Source organism: Melanerpes formicivorus, unplaced genomic scaffold (genome assembly GCF_026170545.1).
Source record: "Melanerpes formicivorus ecotype bairdi unplaced genomic scaffold, bMelFor1.0.p_v2 SCAF_93, whole genome shotgun sequence".
NCBI lineage: Eukaryota > Metazoa > Chordata > Aves > Piciformes > Picidae > Melanerpes > Melanerpes formicivorus.
The window spans coordinates 1884067-1899878 of NW_027142445.1; the positions used below are offsets into that span (position 1 = coordinate 1884067).

Consider the following 15812-nt stretch of genomic DNA (forward strand, 5'->3'; position numbering starts at 1 on the left):
GGCAGCCTTTGCCTCAGCAGCACTCTGGGCTGTCCCTGGGTGCTCCTCCCCAGGAGCCCCACGGGAGCAGCAGCTGCTGCTGCTCTCCTCACAGCAGAGGAGGAGAGCCAGGGAGGCTGCTGGCTCATGAGCCCATCTGCCTTGTCCCCAGTGCCCTGCTGTGGCACACTCTGCTCACCAGCCCAGAGGGCACCACCCTGCCTCTCCTCTCGCCGCCACCCGCTGCCAGGGATCCCTCTGGCACAAGTTCCCTCTGCCCTGCCAGCAGCCCTCTACCCTTCAGGCCCCAGCAAGCCCTGGGGCACAGAGCAGACTCACCAGGGGGTGTCCTGCACAGCCAAAGACAGCCACAGAGGCAGGAGTGTCCTGGCTCCCTAGCGCCTGGGCCACCAGGGTCAGGGGCATCTCCACGGAGCTGTGAGGCTGAATGATGCCACAGGGCACAGGGCTGGAGTACAGCACAGCAGCCTCCTCCTGCTGCTCCTGGAAGGGGGAGGAGCACAGCATGGCATGGCCTGCAAGGGACCTTTCAAGCTCCTCCACTCCAAGCCCCTGCACTGAGCAGGGACATCTGCACCTAGAGCAGGCAGCTCAGAGCCCCCCACAGCCCGGCCTGGCAGGGCCCCAGGCAGCTCACAGCCCCCCACAGCCCGGCCTGGCAGGGCCCCAGGCAGCTCACAGCCCCCCACAGCCCGGCCTGGCAGGGCCCCAGGCAGCTCAGAGCCCCCCACAGCCCGGCCTGGCAGGGCCCCAGGCAGCTCAGAGCCCCCCACAGCCCGGCCCTGGCAGGAAGGCACAAAACAAGCAGGGAGCCTTGGACAGTCTCAGCATCCTCAGGGGCTGCCAAAGCTGCTGTACTCACCAGCAGCCACGTTTGGGCTGGCAGAGCAGCTTCTTCCCACCCTCTGAGCTCTCCTGCATGACAGCAGCCCAGAGCCCAGAGCACAAAGTGCTTCCCAAAGGGCTGCCCAAGGTTGCCCTTCAGGAGGGTTCCCATTGCCCTGCTCCCTAAGGTCCCATTCGGGTTGGGTCCTGTTCTCAGCGCACTGGAAAGCACCAAGGTCTCTCTCTCCCAAAGGCCTTTTCTCCCCAGCACAGCCTGGCTGAGCCCTGGGGGCAGGAGGTGGGGGTGATGCCAACCTGAGGCAGCAGTGCATAGCAGCCTGGCAGGTCGCTGTCGTTCACCAGGGTCAGCAGCTGCTGGGCAGGGAGCTGCAGGTAGCAGCGGCCGAAGGTCACCACGGGCTTGGGCACTCGCAGAGCAGGAACCACACACCTGGGCAGAGAGAGGGCCAAAGGCAATGGAGACACTGGCAGAGGAGAGGCTTCCTGACTCCTGAGACGGCCTGGCAGGGAGCAGAACACAGCTGCCTGGGGCAGAGAGGCTGCAAAGTGCCCCCAGCAGCCTGGCCTGGACCTGCGGTGCTGTGGCCAGCAGGAGCGGGGCAGGGATTGGCCCCCTGGGCTCAGCACTGCTGAGGCCACACCTCACATCCTGGCAGCAGCTTTGGGCTCCTCACCCCAAGAAGGGCATTGAGGGGCTGCAGTGGGGCCAGAGAAGGGCAACAGAGCTGGGGAAGGGGCTGGAGGACAGGGCTGGGGAGGAGCAGCTGAGGGAGCTGGGGGGGTTTGGCCCAGAGAGGAGGAGGCAGAGCAGAGCCCTCCTGGCTCTCCACAAGTCCCTGAAAGGAGGCTGGAGCCAGCTGGGGCTTGGGCTCTGCTCCCAAGGAAGAAGGGAGAGGACAAGAGAAATGGCTCCAGGCTGTGCCAGGGGAGGGGCAGTGCCAATCATTCACAGGATTGCTGTGCCCTTTAGGCAAGGGCTCAGGGCCAGGCCTGTCCATTCTGGGCAGATGCTCCTCAAGGTGGCTGCTGTCAAAGCCTGCTCTTCCCATCTCTGGCTGGCCAGAAGCAGCTCCTGGAGCCAGCCTTCTCCTGTGCAGCTGGAGCCAGCAGACCCCATGGCAGGGGCTGGATGCACCAGGAGAGCCAAAGGGCTGCAAGGAAAGTGCTGGTACCTGGCTGTGAGGGGCAGTGAGAGCAGCTCCTGGCCCACACCATCCACATCCACCACCAGTGCCAGCTCGTAGGTGCCCAGGGTGTTGGAGCACAGGGTGACCTGGGGGGAGAGCAAAGCACCAAACACTTCCCACAGCTGCTCTCCTGCCATTGCCATACCCTGGGAAGCAAAGGGAGGGCTTTGCCCTAGGTCTGCTGCTCCATGTGCAGAGCACAGGCTCTGGCAGCACCACAAGGCTGCTGGCAAGAGCTGCTTGGAGAAATGTCCTTGGCAGCTGCCAGGCCCTGTGTGAGAGGAATGCAGGCACCAGCAGAGCCATCTTGTGCTCAGCACTGCCTGGCAGCTAAGGGCCCAGGCTCTGCTCTTCACTGAGCAGCAGAAGTGCAGGGCAGAGCTGCTGACTCCAGCAGAAGCACTCCAGCTGTGCAGTGGGAAGCTGCTGCAGAAGCTTGGCCCAGCAGAAGCTGCTCAGCTGCCAGAGCTTTTGCAGTGCCACTGAGATGACTGCAGGCAATCCAAGTGTGGGGCAGGAGCTGCAGCTTCTGCCTGCAGAATCCAAAGGCTGCTCCTTCAGGAAGGTCCCAGAGGCCAGCCCTGCTGCAGGGCTCTGCCTGGCCTCACCCTCCCAGGCAGCAGCACTGAAGCCCTCTCCCAGAGCAGGGAAGCCTCAGCCCCAGCTGCCGAAGCCCCTCTGGCCCCACCGCTCCCTACCTGGATGTCCACGAAGCTCTTGGCACAGATGGTGCCTCTGCAAGGGCTGATGGTGAACTCACAGGGCCTGAGGAGCCCCGTGGCTGCCCTCCTCCAGGAGGGGAGAGAGTTGTCCAGCAGCTGGGCAGCGCTGGGCACGCTGGGCTCTGCTGTGCCATCCCCGGGCAGGCGGAGGGCGAAGGCCAGGGGCAGCGGGGAGGCGTTGGTGAGGCGACAGGACAGGCTGTGAGGGAAGCCTAGGGGAGAGGACACAGCTCTGCACCTCTGCACACAGCTCCTCTGCCTCCTGCTGCCCAGAGCCTGGCATGCTCAGACTGCACTGGGGCTTGGGCTCTCCTCACTCGGAGCTACAGCTGCTGGGGAAGCCAAGCAGCTCTGTGCTGGCACTGCTGGGGGACAACTCATTCCCCATCAGGCAGCCAGCTGCCCTCCTGGCCAGGAAGGCCAAGGCTCTCCTGGGCTGCATTCAGGAGAGTGTGGCCAGCAGGGCATGGGGGAAGCCTTCAGCTGCCAAGGCCTCAGCTGTGCCAGCAGCTAATGAGGACACTTCTCCTCTTGGATCCCCTGGTTCTGCCTGCTGGCATTCCTCTTGCTTTGGCTCTTCACAAGGAAACCAAGAGGCAGAGCAGGGATGGAGGGAGGGGAGGATGCAGCTCAGCAAAGGCCAGCAGTTCTCTCACAAGTCCAGCAGCAGGAGGAAAACAGAGAGGGATCCTGGCCAGGCTGCTCCTGGCTCTTCAAGCAGCCCAGAGCTGGCTTCCCAGGCACACCTGAGACCCCCTCAGGACAAAGCCTTCTGTCAGACTGAACTGCAGCACCAGAATCTGCATCTCAGGCAGCAGAGCTGGGCTTCTGCTGGGCAAGGAGAAGGAGCCCAGGGCTCTGAGCACACCAGGGCCTGAGGCAGAGCTATTCCTTGGCCACATTGCCTGGCAGGGGAAACCCAGTGGCCCTCCCAGCACCAATGAACATCTGACACTACAGCTCGGGGGGGTGGGGGTGGAAATGGTGTCCAGGCCTGACAACAACATTGAGCCACAGCAGGCACAGGCTAGTCCACAGCTTCAACTCCCTTCTCCTGCAATCCCAGCCCCTGGGCCCTCCTGGGACTGTCACAGCCATCCTGCTGCCAAGGACTGGCAGCCTGGGGCTGATGAGGGACACCACAAGACACCGGCTGCTAGTCCCTGGGGCCTCTTGGATCTCATGATGGCAAAACACTGCCTGAGCAACCTGCAGCCCTGCTTTAACATCCTGAAGGCTGCTCTGGAGGGCCACAGGTGCTGGAGGCTCTGAGGCTGCACTCTGGGGCTGCAGAGCCCTCAGGCTGTGCTCCAAGGCCAGGCCACACTCACCATAGGAGACGTCCCCGAAGCGCAGGCAAGGGACATCGAAGTGCAGAGAAGGTGCAGAGACACAGCCCCTGTGGGGACACAGCAGAGGAGGCCTTGGCTTGGCTGCAGAGCACTGCAGAGCCTGCAGCTTGCACTGCTGCTGGCATGCAGCAAAGCTGCTCTCACAGCACAGGGGGCTTCAAGCAGCCTCTCACCTGACAGTCAGGGTCACAGGCTCAGGGGATCCTTCCACACGGAAGCTGAACTCTTCTCTGAAGTGCCCCAGGCTGCTGGGACAGAAGCAGACCTGGACAACCTGGGACCCACCTGGCAAAACCAGGCCCTGACAGGGGGAGAAGCTGAAGCAGGAGCCCAGAGCTGTACTTGGAGGGACCAAGCTGAAGGAGGCATCGATGGCTCCTTTGTTGTGCAGAGTCACCTGCAAGACATCCAATGGGAACACCTGAGGAGCCTTCCTCCCTCCCTCCCTCCCTCCCTCCCTCCCTTCCCTCTCTCCCTCCTTCCCTCTCTCCCTCCCAGCAGGCTGATGTGTGTCCTGGTCAAACACCTCACAGCTGGAAGAGGCAGAAGCTGCTGCCTGCTGCTGCTTGGCAGAAACCAAAGGACAGTTCTGCCTGTGGGGGTTTCATGCAAAGCAGCCAGAACTGCAGAGAATGAATCCTAGAAGGGGTTGGGCTGGAAGGAACCTTCAAGCTCATCCAGTTCCAGCCCCCTGCCATGGGCAGGGACACCTCCCACCAGCCCAGGCTGCTCAAGGCCTCATCCAGCCTGGCCTTGAACACCTCCAGGGAGGGGGCACCCATGACCTCCCTGGGCAACCTGTGCCAGTGCCTCCCCCCACACACTGCAAAGAATTTCTTCCTTCTCTCCAGGGCCAGGCTGCCCTCCTCCAGCTTCACCCCATTCCCTCTCACCCTGGCACTCCCAGCCCTTCTCCAAAGTCCCTCCCCAGCTACTGGCAGCTGCTCTAAGGTCTCCCTGGAGCCTTCTCTTCTCCAGGCTGAAGAGCCCCAACTCTCCCAGCCTGTGCCCACAGTGGGACTTCCCCCCAAGCCCTGCCAGCCCCTGCTGCTCACCACATAGCTGTTGGTGGAGCCAAGCAACACCTGCCCAAGGTCCAGCTGCTCCAGGCTGAAGCAGAGCCAGGGCCCTCGGCCTTCCCCTTGGATGTGCAGAGGCAGCCTGGCCTCCCGGCCTGGGGAGAGAGTTCCATTGGATGACTCCTTGAGGGGGGCAGGGACCTTCCAAGGGCAGCCAGCCCAAGCCCCCTGCCCTCAGCAGGAGCAGCTGCAAGCAGAGCAGGTGGCTCTGAGCCCCAAACAACCTGAGCTGCAGTGGTTCCAGGCAGGGGAAACCTGCCCCCTCCCGGGGCACTTTGGGCCAGGCTCTCAGCACCCTCAGGGTCAAACATTCTAGGGGGATGAGGAGGGCAGCCAAGGGGCTTGGAGGAATCAAGGAGCAACAGGAACTGACTCCCCACTGAAACCTCCTGGGGCTCCTCTTTCAGGCACCTTGCCTCTGGGACAGACTCCAGCCTGAGAGCACAGGGGAGCAGCTGCTTTGCAATGCTCCTCTTGCACAGCCCCAGGAGAGGAAGGCCCAGCAGGGCCTGGCAGGAGCAGGCTCCTCTCTGCCAACACAGAGCATTTGCCCAGCTCTGCCTCCCAGAGCCCCAGAGCAGCTCAAGGGCTGTGTGCAAGCAGCTCTCCTACTGCTCTGCAATGCCAAACCTCTCCTGGAGATCCAGCCCTGCTGCCAGGGAGGGACATCTCCCTCAGCAGAGCAGAAGGCCCAGAGGCAGCAGCTCAGCACTGGCAAGGTTTGCAAGCAAGCCTTCCCTTGCCCAGCTCTGACAAGTGCAGCTGGGGCAGGAAGCCATTTGGGGAACACAAGCCCTGGGCTGGCACTGGAGGTGGCACTGGCCAAGGCAACCAGGCCCAAGTGCTGGGCAAGTCAAAAGCTGATCCCTGGCATGGGTGTCTGTTGGCTTGGGGCAGGAAGGAGAGCAACAAAGCAGCAGAGCAGGGTTGGTGCTTTCAGCACCCTCCAGGAATGGGAGCTGGGCTGCTGGACCTCCACGGGCTCTGGAGCTGAGGCAAAGCATCAGGTTCCCTGGAGGAAGCCTGCAGCAAGCTCCCACCCTTGAGACACAGCCTGAGCAGCACCCTGCAGAGGTGGAGAGGAAGGACAAGGAAGCCTGGACCTGGCTGCAAGCACTCCCTGCCCTGGGCTAGCACAGCAAAGCCACCACCTCTGGAAGGGCAGAGCTGGGGGCAGGGATGGCTGCTGCCACCCACAGCCTGAGCACACTGCAGGGAGACAGCAGCAGCACAGAGCTCAGCCAGCAGGCTGCTGGGGCTCAGCTTGCCAGGGAGAGCCTTCTCCTGCTGAGCAGAGCCAGCCCTGAGCAATGCCACCCAGGGGAAGCACAGCCTCAGAGCTGCCAGGGGACAATGCCCAGGCAGGGAGAAGCAGCTGCTGGCCAGAGATGCTCCTCGGGAGGGCACCCCGCACTCAGGGGGAGGAGATCCAGGGGCTGGGAGCACTCTGGAACTCAGCTCCTACCACCTCAGGAGCCCCAGGATGCCTGCAGGCAAGGAGGACTCCTCTGGGAGGGAAAGGGGCTGGAGGGGCTTAGGGGCCACTGAAGCTGCTGAGGTCTGTAGCTCCTCAGCCTTCACAGCCTCCTCCCAGCAGGGCAAACCCAGGGCAGGAAACCTGAGCCCTTCCCTGCCTCCCGTGGGATCTGGGATCCAGAGGCAGTGTCCTGAGCCCTGGCCTTGGCCAGGAGAGCAGCTGGGAGCCACAGGGACAGCAGGCACGGGTCCTGTTGGCCACTGACCCTTCCTAGCAGCTAGAGCAGGAGCCAGGGGGCTGGAAGGTTGCTGGGGCCTGGCCTGCAGCCTGGGGCAGAGAGCAGCAGGAAGAAGCTGTACCTGAGATGGCACAGTAGAGCCTTGCTTCATAGACTCTGGCTGCCTGGGGCCTGAAGGTCACCTGGATCTCAGCTGAGGAGTTTGGCCACACCTCTCCCTCCTAGAAGAGAAGATGGCAGCAAACCATTGATCTCCAAAGCTTCCAGCTCAGCTTTGCAGCCACAGCCCTGCAGCCTCCCTTCAGAGCAGCAAGGCAGAGCGAGGAGCAAACACCACATGTGCTGGGCTGGGGGAGGAGAGGCAGACACAGGCACAGCTCTGCATGGGAACCTGCTCCAGAAGGGAGGGAAGCCTGGGAAAGCAAGAGCCTGAGAAGGCTGGGCAAGGCAGAAGGGCAGAGAGCCATGGAGCAGCCCACTTCTAGCCAGCCCCAGAGCCCAGTGTGGAACATCCCCAGAGCCAGTGAGGAAAGATTTCCACTCCCAGGGCTTGAGGCCAGGCTACACTTGGTGTCCCTCCATCCTTACCTGGAGCACCAGGAGCCTGCCAGAGACAGAGCAGCAAACTGCTCTCTGGCCCCAGGGGCACCTCAGCTCCCAAAGCCCCTTGCAAGCTGCCAGCCTTGGGCCCAGGCTCAGAGGTGACCCTGGGAGGGAGGTTCCCGGCCGGTGCCATCCCAGGTTCCAGGAGGGGATTGCTCCTGCCACGACTCAGCTGAACTTTGCCTCCTCTCCTTCCCTTCTTCAGCTGGGTTGGGAGCTGGCAGTGCTGTGACAGCCTCTGGGAAGCCCCAGAGCCCCCAGGGAGGGGCTGGCCTTGCAGCTGAGCCTGCAGAGCCCTCTGAAGGCTGGCAGGACGCTGAGGCAGTGCCCTTCTGTTGGAGCCCTGGCAGCAGAGCTCAGCTGCCAGCAGGCTCTCGCCCTCTGCCGGGAGCCTGCAGCTCCCAAAGGCTTTGGGCACCGCGCTGCGCCCCCGGGGCTCCAGCCCTGAGCTCTTCTCTCTGGGCACAGCGAGCCGGGGGCAGGCTCTGCCAAGGGACCTCCCCCAGGCAGGAGGAGGAATGGGGGCTCTGGGCTGGGGCTTACCAGCGGCTCGATGGTGAAGATCTGGGAGCGCAGCAGGGCCTCTGCTTGCGCCTTCGCCCTCTGCTGCTGGCAGATGTGGGAGAGCCGGGAACGGCGTCCTTGGAGAGCAGGCTGCTTCCTGGGCTCCTCGGGGGGATGTGGCTTGAACTGCCCCTGCAGCCTGCAGCCCAGAGCCAAAGCCCAGCAGCCCATCAGGCAAGGGCAGCGGCAGCAGCCCTGCAGAGGCTCTGCCAGAAGGCCTCGGGGAGGCACAGCAGCGGCACAGCAAGGGGCTGCCCCCGAGCCCCCGGCTCCCAGCCCCAGCCCAGCACCCCTGCCTCTTCCCTGCCCACTTGCACTCCATGCTTGCAAGCTCTGAAGAGCTCTGTGCAAGCCAGCAGCCCCCCCAGAGCCTTCCTGCCTCACAGCCACTGCCACAGCTGATGGAGGCTCCAGCAGCAGCAGCCTCCAGTGGCTTTTCCTCCCCTAGAGCTGCCCAGGGCTGCTCTTGGCACAGCCTGAGCTTGCACAGCAGCCACACACTGGGCAAGGCAAACCAGAGAGCAACCCGGGGCTGGCCCAGCCCCACTGAAGCTGCCTTGCTCAGAAGCCCCTGAAGAGCCCTCCAGCTGAAGGCACTTTCCTCCCCAGCTGTGGCTTCAGACTAACTGCAGCTCCCTCCATGCCCCCGGGGCTGGAAGGACACCCAAGGCTTCCCCAGCTCCCCCAGGCTTTGCAGTGTGCTTCCCAGCTCAGCCCCTGGGCTCCAGGTGTTCCTCTGCTGCCTGATGTGGCAATTTCCCAGCTTCCCCACAGCCAGCCTTTGGAGAGCCTGCCCCATCTCCCACCACCACAAAGACACAGGTGCTGGAAGCCAAGGGGGCTTCCAAGGGCTGCCTTGCTCCACCCTCCCTGCAGAGCCCTCCACCTCCCAACTCTGCTCAGCCTCTAAGGAAGGCTGGAAATAGCTCCTGGTGCTGGAAACTGGGACAGCAGGAGGCAGTTCATGGCCTGCAGCAGGATGGCCTCAACCTTCCGGGCCCCTGAAGCACTCTGCCCTGCACAGGGCTGGGAAAGGAGCCTGCCAGCTTGTGCCAGCTGCAGCAGGAGAAGCTGCAGTGAGTAGCAGCAGAGTTGTGCTGCCTGCAGCTGTGCTCAGTGCTGCTACTCAGTGCAGCCCAGCACTGAGCCTTGCCTCAGCCTCGTGGACCCTCTGGAGCCCAGAGATCTCTGCACCTCAGTGCTTTGTGCCCCCACAAAGGCAATTTGCTCTCTGGGGAAATCCAGGCCCTGCAGTTCCTCCCCAAGACACCATCCTCAGCTGGAGTGTGGATGCAGCTGGGAAGGGAAGTGCTGAGCTCCAGGACCCCAAAGCCCAGGGGTCCAGGCCTTGGTGCTGTGGGGGCTTTCCTGGCCTCCACCACTGCAAAGCACCCAGAGCCCTGGAGGCCAGCCTTGAGTGTCACCCTTGGAGAGGGATCTGCCTGCAGTGCAGCTTTCCAACCCACCTCTGCTGCTGCTGCTCCTCCTCCTCCTGACTAGCAGCAGCCTTCCACTGGAAGTGAGCTCTCACATCACTGCCATTGTGGATGAGCAGGGTGCTGCGGGTGCTCAGCGACAGGTAGGTCTTCTGCATGGCCAAGGAGCTCCTGTCCAGCCTGATGTTCACATCCACAGCTGTGCCACTGAGGCTGCTGTGAATGTCTTCTCCTGGAAGAAAGCAGAGGGGAGGCTCTGCTCATCTCACTTGCAAGCTACAGGAGCATTTGGATCCTTTCTACCAGCCCCAGACAGCTCCAGTGCTCGCTGCAGGGCTGCAGCACCACAGCAGCACCCAGGGAGCACATCAGGCTGCCCAGGAGCCAAGGGCAGCAACAGGCACAAAGCAAAGCTCTGCTGCAGGCAGAGGAAACACACCCCCAGGGCATCTGTGAGCAAGGCTCTGCTTCAGCATCAGCTCTGCTGAGCCAAGGCTGTGGGCAGCATTTGGAGGTCACACCTTGGCTCCTCACTTACTCCTCAAGGGCCTGGGGAGGCTGACACTTCTCCTGGGGCCTGAGCTGGGCTTCTCCTGCCCCAGGATAAATCTGACAGCTCTCCAAGGAGGCAGGGAGCACTTCCTGCCCAAGCCCAAGAGCCTTTTAGTCCTGAAGCTGTGAGGTGTGGGATGGAGATGGGGAGAGGAGAGTGCAGCAAAAGGGTCTGAGGCCAGCCCAGGGAGAAGCAGAGCAGGGGACAGAGGAGTGCCAGAGGCCCTGGGCACCACAGAGTCTGGCTGAGCCCTGCCCTCCTCCTGTCACCCCTCAGGCCCAGCACTGGCTGGGAACCAAAGCTCAGCCTCTGCAGGGGGCAGCCAAGGACACAGAGTGCAGGCAGGCAGTGCCCAGCACTGACCTGAGTCACAGTGCAGGCTCAGGACCCCGCGGTGCTCCCCGCTCCGCAGCGGCAGGAACTCCACAGCCACCTGCACGGCGTCCCCGACCCCCAGAGCTCCCACACAGGGCTCAGCAGAGAATGGGCTGCAAGAGAGAGACAGCAGGGCTGCTGCAGGGAGCCTGCAAGAGACCTTTCAGCTCCAGTCCAACCATGCTCCCATTGCTAGGGCACCACCAAACCCTGGCCCTCAGCACCGCACCAACCCCCCCAGGGATGGGGACTCCACCACTGCCCTGGGCAGCCTGGGCCAGGCCTTGACAACCCCCAAGGGGCAGAAATGGTTCCTCATGGCCCAGCCCAAACCTGCCCTGGCACAACTGAGGTCATTTCCTCGTGGCCTATCACTTGTTCCTTGGGAGCAGAGCCCAAGGCCTGCCTGGCTCCAGCCTCCTGTCAGGGAGCTGAAGGATCCCAGAAGATCTGCCCTCAGCCTGCTCCAGGCTAAATCAACCCCAGATCCCTCAGCTGCTCCTCACAAGACTTTTGCTCTGGAGCCTTCACCAGCTCTGTTGTCCTTCCTGGAGCCAGCCCAGCACCTCCATGTCCTCCCTGTAGTGAGGGGGCCAAAAGTCCTTGCAGTACTCAGGCTGTGAATCCAGTACCCAGTGCAGGGGTACACTGCCCTGCTCCTGTTGGCCACACCACGGCTGACCCAGGCCAGGATGCTGTTGGCCTGCTCAGCCACCTGGGCACAGGCTGGCTCAGCTGCAGCCTCTGTTGAGCAGCACCCCAGGTCTTTGCTGGGCATCTTTCCAGCCACTCTTCCCCCAGACTGGAGTGTGGCAGGGGGTTGCTGTGAGCCAGGTACTGGACCTGCCACTTGGCCTTGATGAACCTCATGCCATTGGCTTGGCCTTTGACCCAGCCTGGCCAGGTGCCTCTGTAGGTTAACAAGCAGCTCAGCACTGCTGCCCAGCTTGGGCCTGTCTGCAACCTGACTGAGGCAGCCTCAATGTCCTCACCCAGGGCATTGAGAGAATGTCCAGGAGAACTGGCCCCAGCACTGAGCCTTGGGGAACACCACTGGGGACCAGACACCCAGGGGAGTTAGCTCCCTTCACTGCAGACAGCAGAAGGAAAAGCAACCCCCCAGGATCAGAGAGCTCCTGGCTCAGTGCTGAGGAGATTCAGCCCTCAGAAGGGCCTAGAGGAGAAAATGACATCAGGTCCCCCCCACACCACACTGCACCCAGCTGCCTGCAGTGAGGCTGCAGAGCCCAGCTGCTGGCAATGCCACCAGAGCAGGGCTGCTGGAGAGCACAGGGCTGGAAGAGCTGCTGGCACTCAGAGCTTCCCCCTGGCTTCCTGCCAGCCAGAAACCTGGCCTGCAGAGCTGCAAAGGGCAAGGCAGCTCCTGGCCCAGGAGATGCCAGCCTAGGAAGCAGCCAGGGCTGGGCCAAGCCTGGCCTGCAGAGCAGAGCAGGATGCTGAGCTCCTCACCTCTGAGTGCTGAGGCTGTAGTGAGCCTCCCGCTGGCCCAGGTTGCGCAGCAGCAGAGTCCTCTGGGTGCTGTGCCTGACCGGGCAGAGGGAGAAGTGCAGCTGCTGGGGGAAGTCCAGCACAGCCTGGGCACCTACAGCCCGGATGGGCACAGGGAACTCCTCCCTCTGGGTGACACACAGCAGCTGGTGGCAGTAGTCCTGCAGGGAAAGGAAGAGCCTCAGCAGGCTGCAGGCAGTGCCGGCCCCGGGGCAGAAGGGAAGCTGCTGGGCTCTGGCTGCCTGCCAGCTGTGGCATCTTCAAGAACTCTGCCAACCAAACCAAAGCAATTCCATGCTTCTAGAAGCACCCCATGCTGTGTGCTGAGCCTTGTGGGAGCACCCCCTGCCCCCATTTTGCAGGGGAACACGGGCATGGCTTGGAGCAGCTACAGAAACAAGGAGCTTTGTGTGCCCAGCACCCACAGCATGGCTGGGAGGGTGCTGGAGCACTGGGCCAAGCTGCCCAGAGAGCTGCCCAGAGCCACAGACCAGTGGGGCTTGGAAGGCTCCTCTGGAGAGCATCCAGTCCACCCCCCCTGCTAATGAGGCTGTGCCTCTGTTGTGGAGTCTCCTCCTCTGGAGAGCTTCCTAACCCTCCTGGACATTGCCATCCTGGGCAAGCTGCTGTGGGTGTCCCTGCTCCAGCAGGGGGGTTGGGCTGGGTGAGCTGCAGAGCTGCCTCCCAGCCCCCACCATTCCATGACTCTGAGAAGCAGCAGGCACGAAAAATGCTGGCTCCAGAGCTCAGCTTCTGTTGTCTGCCTGCTGTGGCCAGCAGGACAGCCAGGAGGTGAAAGCAGTTTGCCAAGGTGCTGCTCCACACTCTGCTCAGGCCCACTTTGCTTCCTGCAAGCCACAGGTCACTCTTGAACAGACTTTTGGATTCAGCCAGGCAGTAAAGCCATGAGGAGGCAGCAGTGGACACAGCCTAGAAAGCAGCACCTTGAGAGGCTGCCCCCAAGCCTCACCCTGAAGCCAAGGAAGGTCACCCGAGGAGCCCCAGCAAGGAGAAAGAGCCCTGCAGCACCCAAGTGCCTCCTGCCCAGGAGAGCAGCATCTCCAGCATGGGAAAGGCTTTCTCCCGGTCTGAGAGGCAGTGCAAGCCTCCTGAAAGCAGGACAGCTCCTCAAAGGCCAGCCCAGCTGCCCTGCTCTGCAGCCAGCCCTGCAGCTGCACCTTCCACTGAAGGCAGCAACCTCTTGAGACCTGCAGCCTCACCTTGTGCTCCTCGGGGGTGAAAAGGATGCGGTAAGTAGAGGCCATGCCAGGTGCTACCTTCTGCCTCACACCCATGGGGCCAAGCAACTTGAAGTAAGGAGAGGTCTCCATGATGACCTTCACCCACTGAGGAACCTGCAGGGAAGACACAACTGGGATTTTGCCACCTGTGGCACTGTGAGGAGAAACCTGGCCATGGCCAGCTGCATCCTTCCTTCCCAAGGCACTTCCAGCACAGAGCACCAGGCTGGAGCCAAGTGCCTGCTGCCTGGGCAAAGGAGCTCTAGGACATGGGCTGCAGGCCCAAGCCCTGCTGTGAAGCAGAGCCAGAGGAAAGGAGAAACTGAGGCCCATTTTAATGAGGAAAGGGGAAAGAGCAGCACAGTGTCTGGGGTCAGTGTGGAGCACACCAATGTCCCAGGGGCCTCTTGCCAACACTCCCAAGCTGGGCACCAGAGCAGGAGTGGCTCTGTTCTCCCCAGCAGTAACTGAGAGGGACCACACTTTGCAGCCTTCCTTGCCAAAGGGCCTTCTCTTTCCAGCCACAGCCCTGGCAAAGCCTCTTCTCTCAGGACACACTTGGCCTGCTCTTGCTCTTCCCCCACAGCTTTTGTTCTCCCTTTGTTTCCCCCAAGAGGCAGGTGTGGGGAGGAGCTCCTTCCCCTGCTCTCATGCAGGCTGCTTCTGCCTTCCCAGCTGCCCTCCTCTCCCCTTCACATCTTGCTCTCCATTGCAGAGCAGCAGCTTCCAGGAGGCTTTGCTGTTGCTGAGCCCTCTCTGCCTCCAGCACCCTGCCTGCTGCCTGGCAAGAGAACCCCCTGTGTGCACAGGCTTCTCTCCTGGAGCCCTTTTGCACCCAGCTCCTCTCCTCCCTCCTGCCTCTCCCCACCAGCTTGCTCTGGGCACCTGCCTCACTCCAGCAAATGTTTCCCCAGCTGAAATCCAGAGAGTCTCAAACGTTCCCCTTGCCACAGGAACAAAACTGCTGGCATTTGGCAGCATTTCCCTGCTCCACTTCTCTGGGGAATCTCCTCAGCACCACCAATTCTTTCCAAGCACAGGTGGAGACCTTCAGGAGGAGATGGCTCTGGATGTGCTGTGGTGCTCCAAAGGGAAAGCAGAGCTCCAGAAAAGCCCCAGCAGGGCTGAATGAAGCTCAGCAGGACCCCAAGTGGCAGCTCAAGGCCTCCCCTTGCTGCTGCTCCAGCAGCCTGTTCCACTGCTCTTTCCAAACACCTCTCCTGGAGCCCCTCCCTAGGCCTTGTCCCAGCATCAAGTGGAGAAGACAGCCCCTGAGCTCTGCCAGTGAATTGCAGAAGCAGCTAAGCAGGCTGTGAGAGGTGGAGATGCCCTCCCCAAAGCCAAGACTAACCAAGGAGCCCTCAGGCTGCGGTGCACACTTGAGCTCCAGCACGAGAAGAGAGAACAACTGGAGAGCCCCCCACATTCTCAGCAAGCCAGGGCTTTCAGTGGCAAGGCTGCTCTCTAGGCAAGCTCCTCTGGGTGAGCTCCCAGCAGCACATGGCAGTGTCAGAGACAGCATGCCCAGAGTGGGCAGGTTCCTCCCACCCCCCAGCACTTACCCTGCCCTTGTTGCGCAGCACCAGCGTCTCTTCGTAGACCTGGTGGGGGAGGCAGTTCTGGAAGAGCACCTCTGCTGGGAGAGGCTCAAAGCAGCTCTGCTGCAGGGCAGCTGGCAGCTGGGGGTGCACAGAGAGCAGGCAGAGGTTCAGCTGCTGGCAGCAGGACTCCTGAGCAAGAAGCCTACACTGCTCTCCAGCCCAGCCCAGCCTCTTGGCGAGTCCCTCTGCCCAGCTCAGCCTGGGCAAGCAGAAGCTCTCCCACCTGGCTCCTGGGTGGCTCAAGAGGAGCTGGGCTGTGCTGAGCAGGCTCAGGCTAAGCAGCTCCTGGGCTGTCTCTCCAGGTTCCCTCTCCCAAACACGGGGCACAGCCCTGTGCTGCTGTGGTCACACAGCACCAGAGCACTCCCTGACAGTGCTGGCAGCATTCATGGAGCAGCTGAGGGCCAGGAATGGACAGGAGGCTCCAGGGGAAACACTCTGGGGATGATCTTTGCTCTGAGGCAGGGAGGCCGAGGCCCACACAGCCCCAAAGAGCTTTGCCAATCTAAACCTGGGAGCTGCTAAGGAGAGAACAGCAGCAGAGGAGGGAAGGCAGGACAAGGAGAGCTGAGTGCTGGCAAGGGTCAGCTCCCTTCTCTGCAGCACTGGGCAGCTGGAGGAGGACTGGACTTGGCAGCTCCTTCTGCCAGGAGCTTTCAGTGGCTCTTTGGTCCTGCTCTGCTGCTGCTGCTTTTGTTCCACTCCACTGCAGCAGCAGCCTGGCAATGCACACAAGCAGCAAATGCTGGCAGAGCAGAGGCACTGCTAGGAGAAAGTTCCTCCCTGCTTTGCCTCCCCTCTCCCAGCTGTGCTGCTGCCACTCCACAGCCCCAGGCAGCTCTCCTGCTGCTCCACACAAGCCATGGCCAGGCTGAAGCCAGCAGCTGCAGCATGCTGCCAGCTCTCTGGGTGCCCAGCTGAGGGCTTCCCCACCTCCTGGGCTGGCCAGGGCAACCCTCAAGCAGTATGTCACAGGTGTGCTGCTGGCCATTGCTGCTCAGCAGCCTCCCTCCCTGCTCTGCCCTCGGG

General features: G+C 62.3%; 1 protein-coding gene across 1 annotated transcript in view; it reads right to left on the reverse strand.

Annotated features, from left to right (window-relative positions):
* LOC137455230 (hydrocephalus-inducing protein homolog) overlaps window positions 1–15812 on the reverse strand; it is a 59248-nt gene that overhangs the window by 41427 nt on the left and 2009 nt on the right. The window contains exons 2-16 of the mRNA XM_068165851.1: window positions 14745–14861; window positions 13162–13296; window positions 11903–12102; window positions 10421–10545; window positions 9535–9736; window positions 8533–8544; window positions 8048–8207; window positions 7023–7122; window positions 5163–5281; window positions 4281–4504; window positions 4087–4154; window positions 2732–2967; window positions 2019–2119; window positions 1141–1276; window positions 319–483 (exon numbers count right to left, since the gene is read on the reverse strand). Coding sequence (XP_068021952.1) covers window positions 319–483; window positions 1141–1276; window positions 2019–2119; window positions 2732–2967; window positions 4087–4154; window positions 4281–4504; window positions 5163–5281; window positions 7023–7122; window positions 8048–8207; window positions 8533–8544; window positions 9535–9736; window positions 10421–10545; window positions 11903–12102; window positions 13162–13296; window positions 14745–14861 — 2100 coding nt within the window. The remainder of the gene's footprint in view (window positions 1–318; window positions 484–1140; window positions 1277–2018; window positions 2120–2731; window positions 2968–4086; window positions 4155–4280; window positions 4505–5162; window positions 5282–7022; window positions 7123–8047; window positions 8208–8532; window positions 8545–9534; window positions 9737–10420; window positions 10546–11902; window positions 12103–13161; window positions 13297–14744; window positions 14862–15812) is intronic.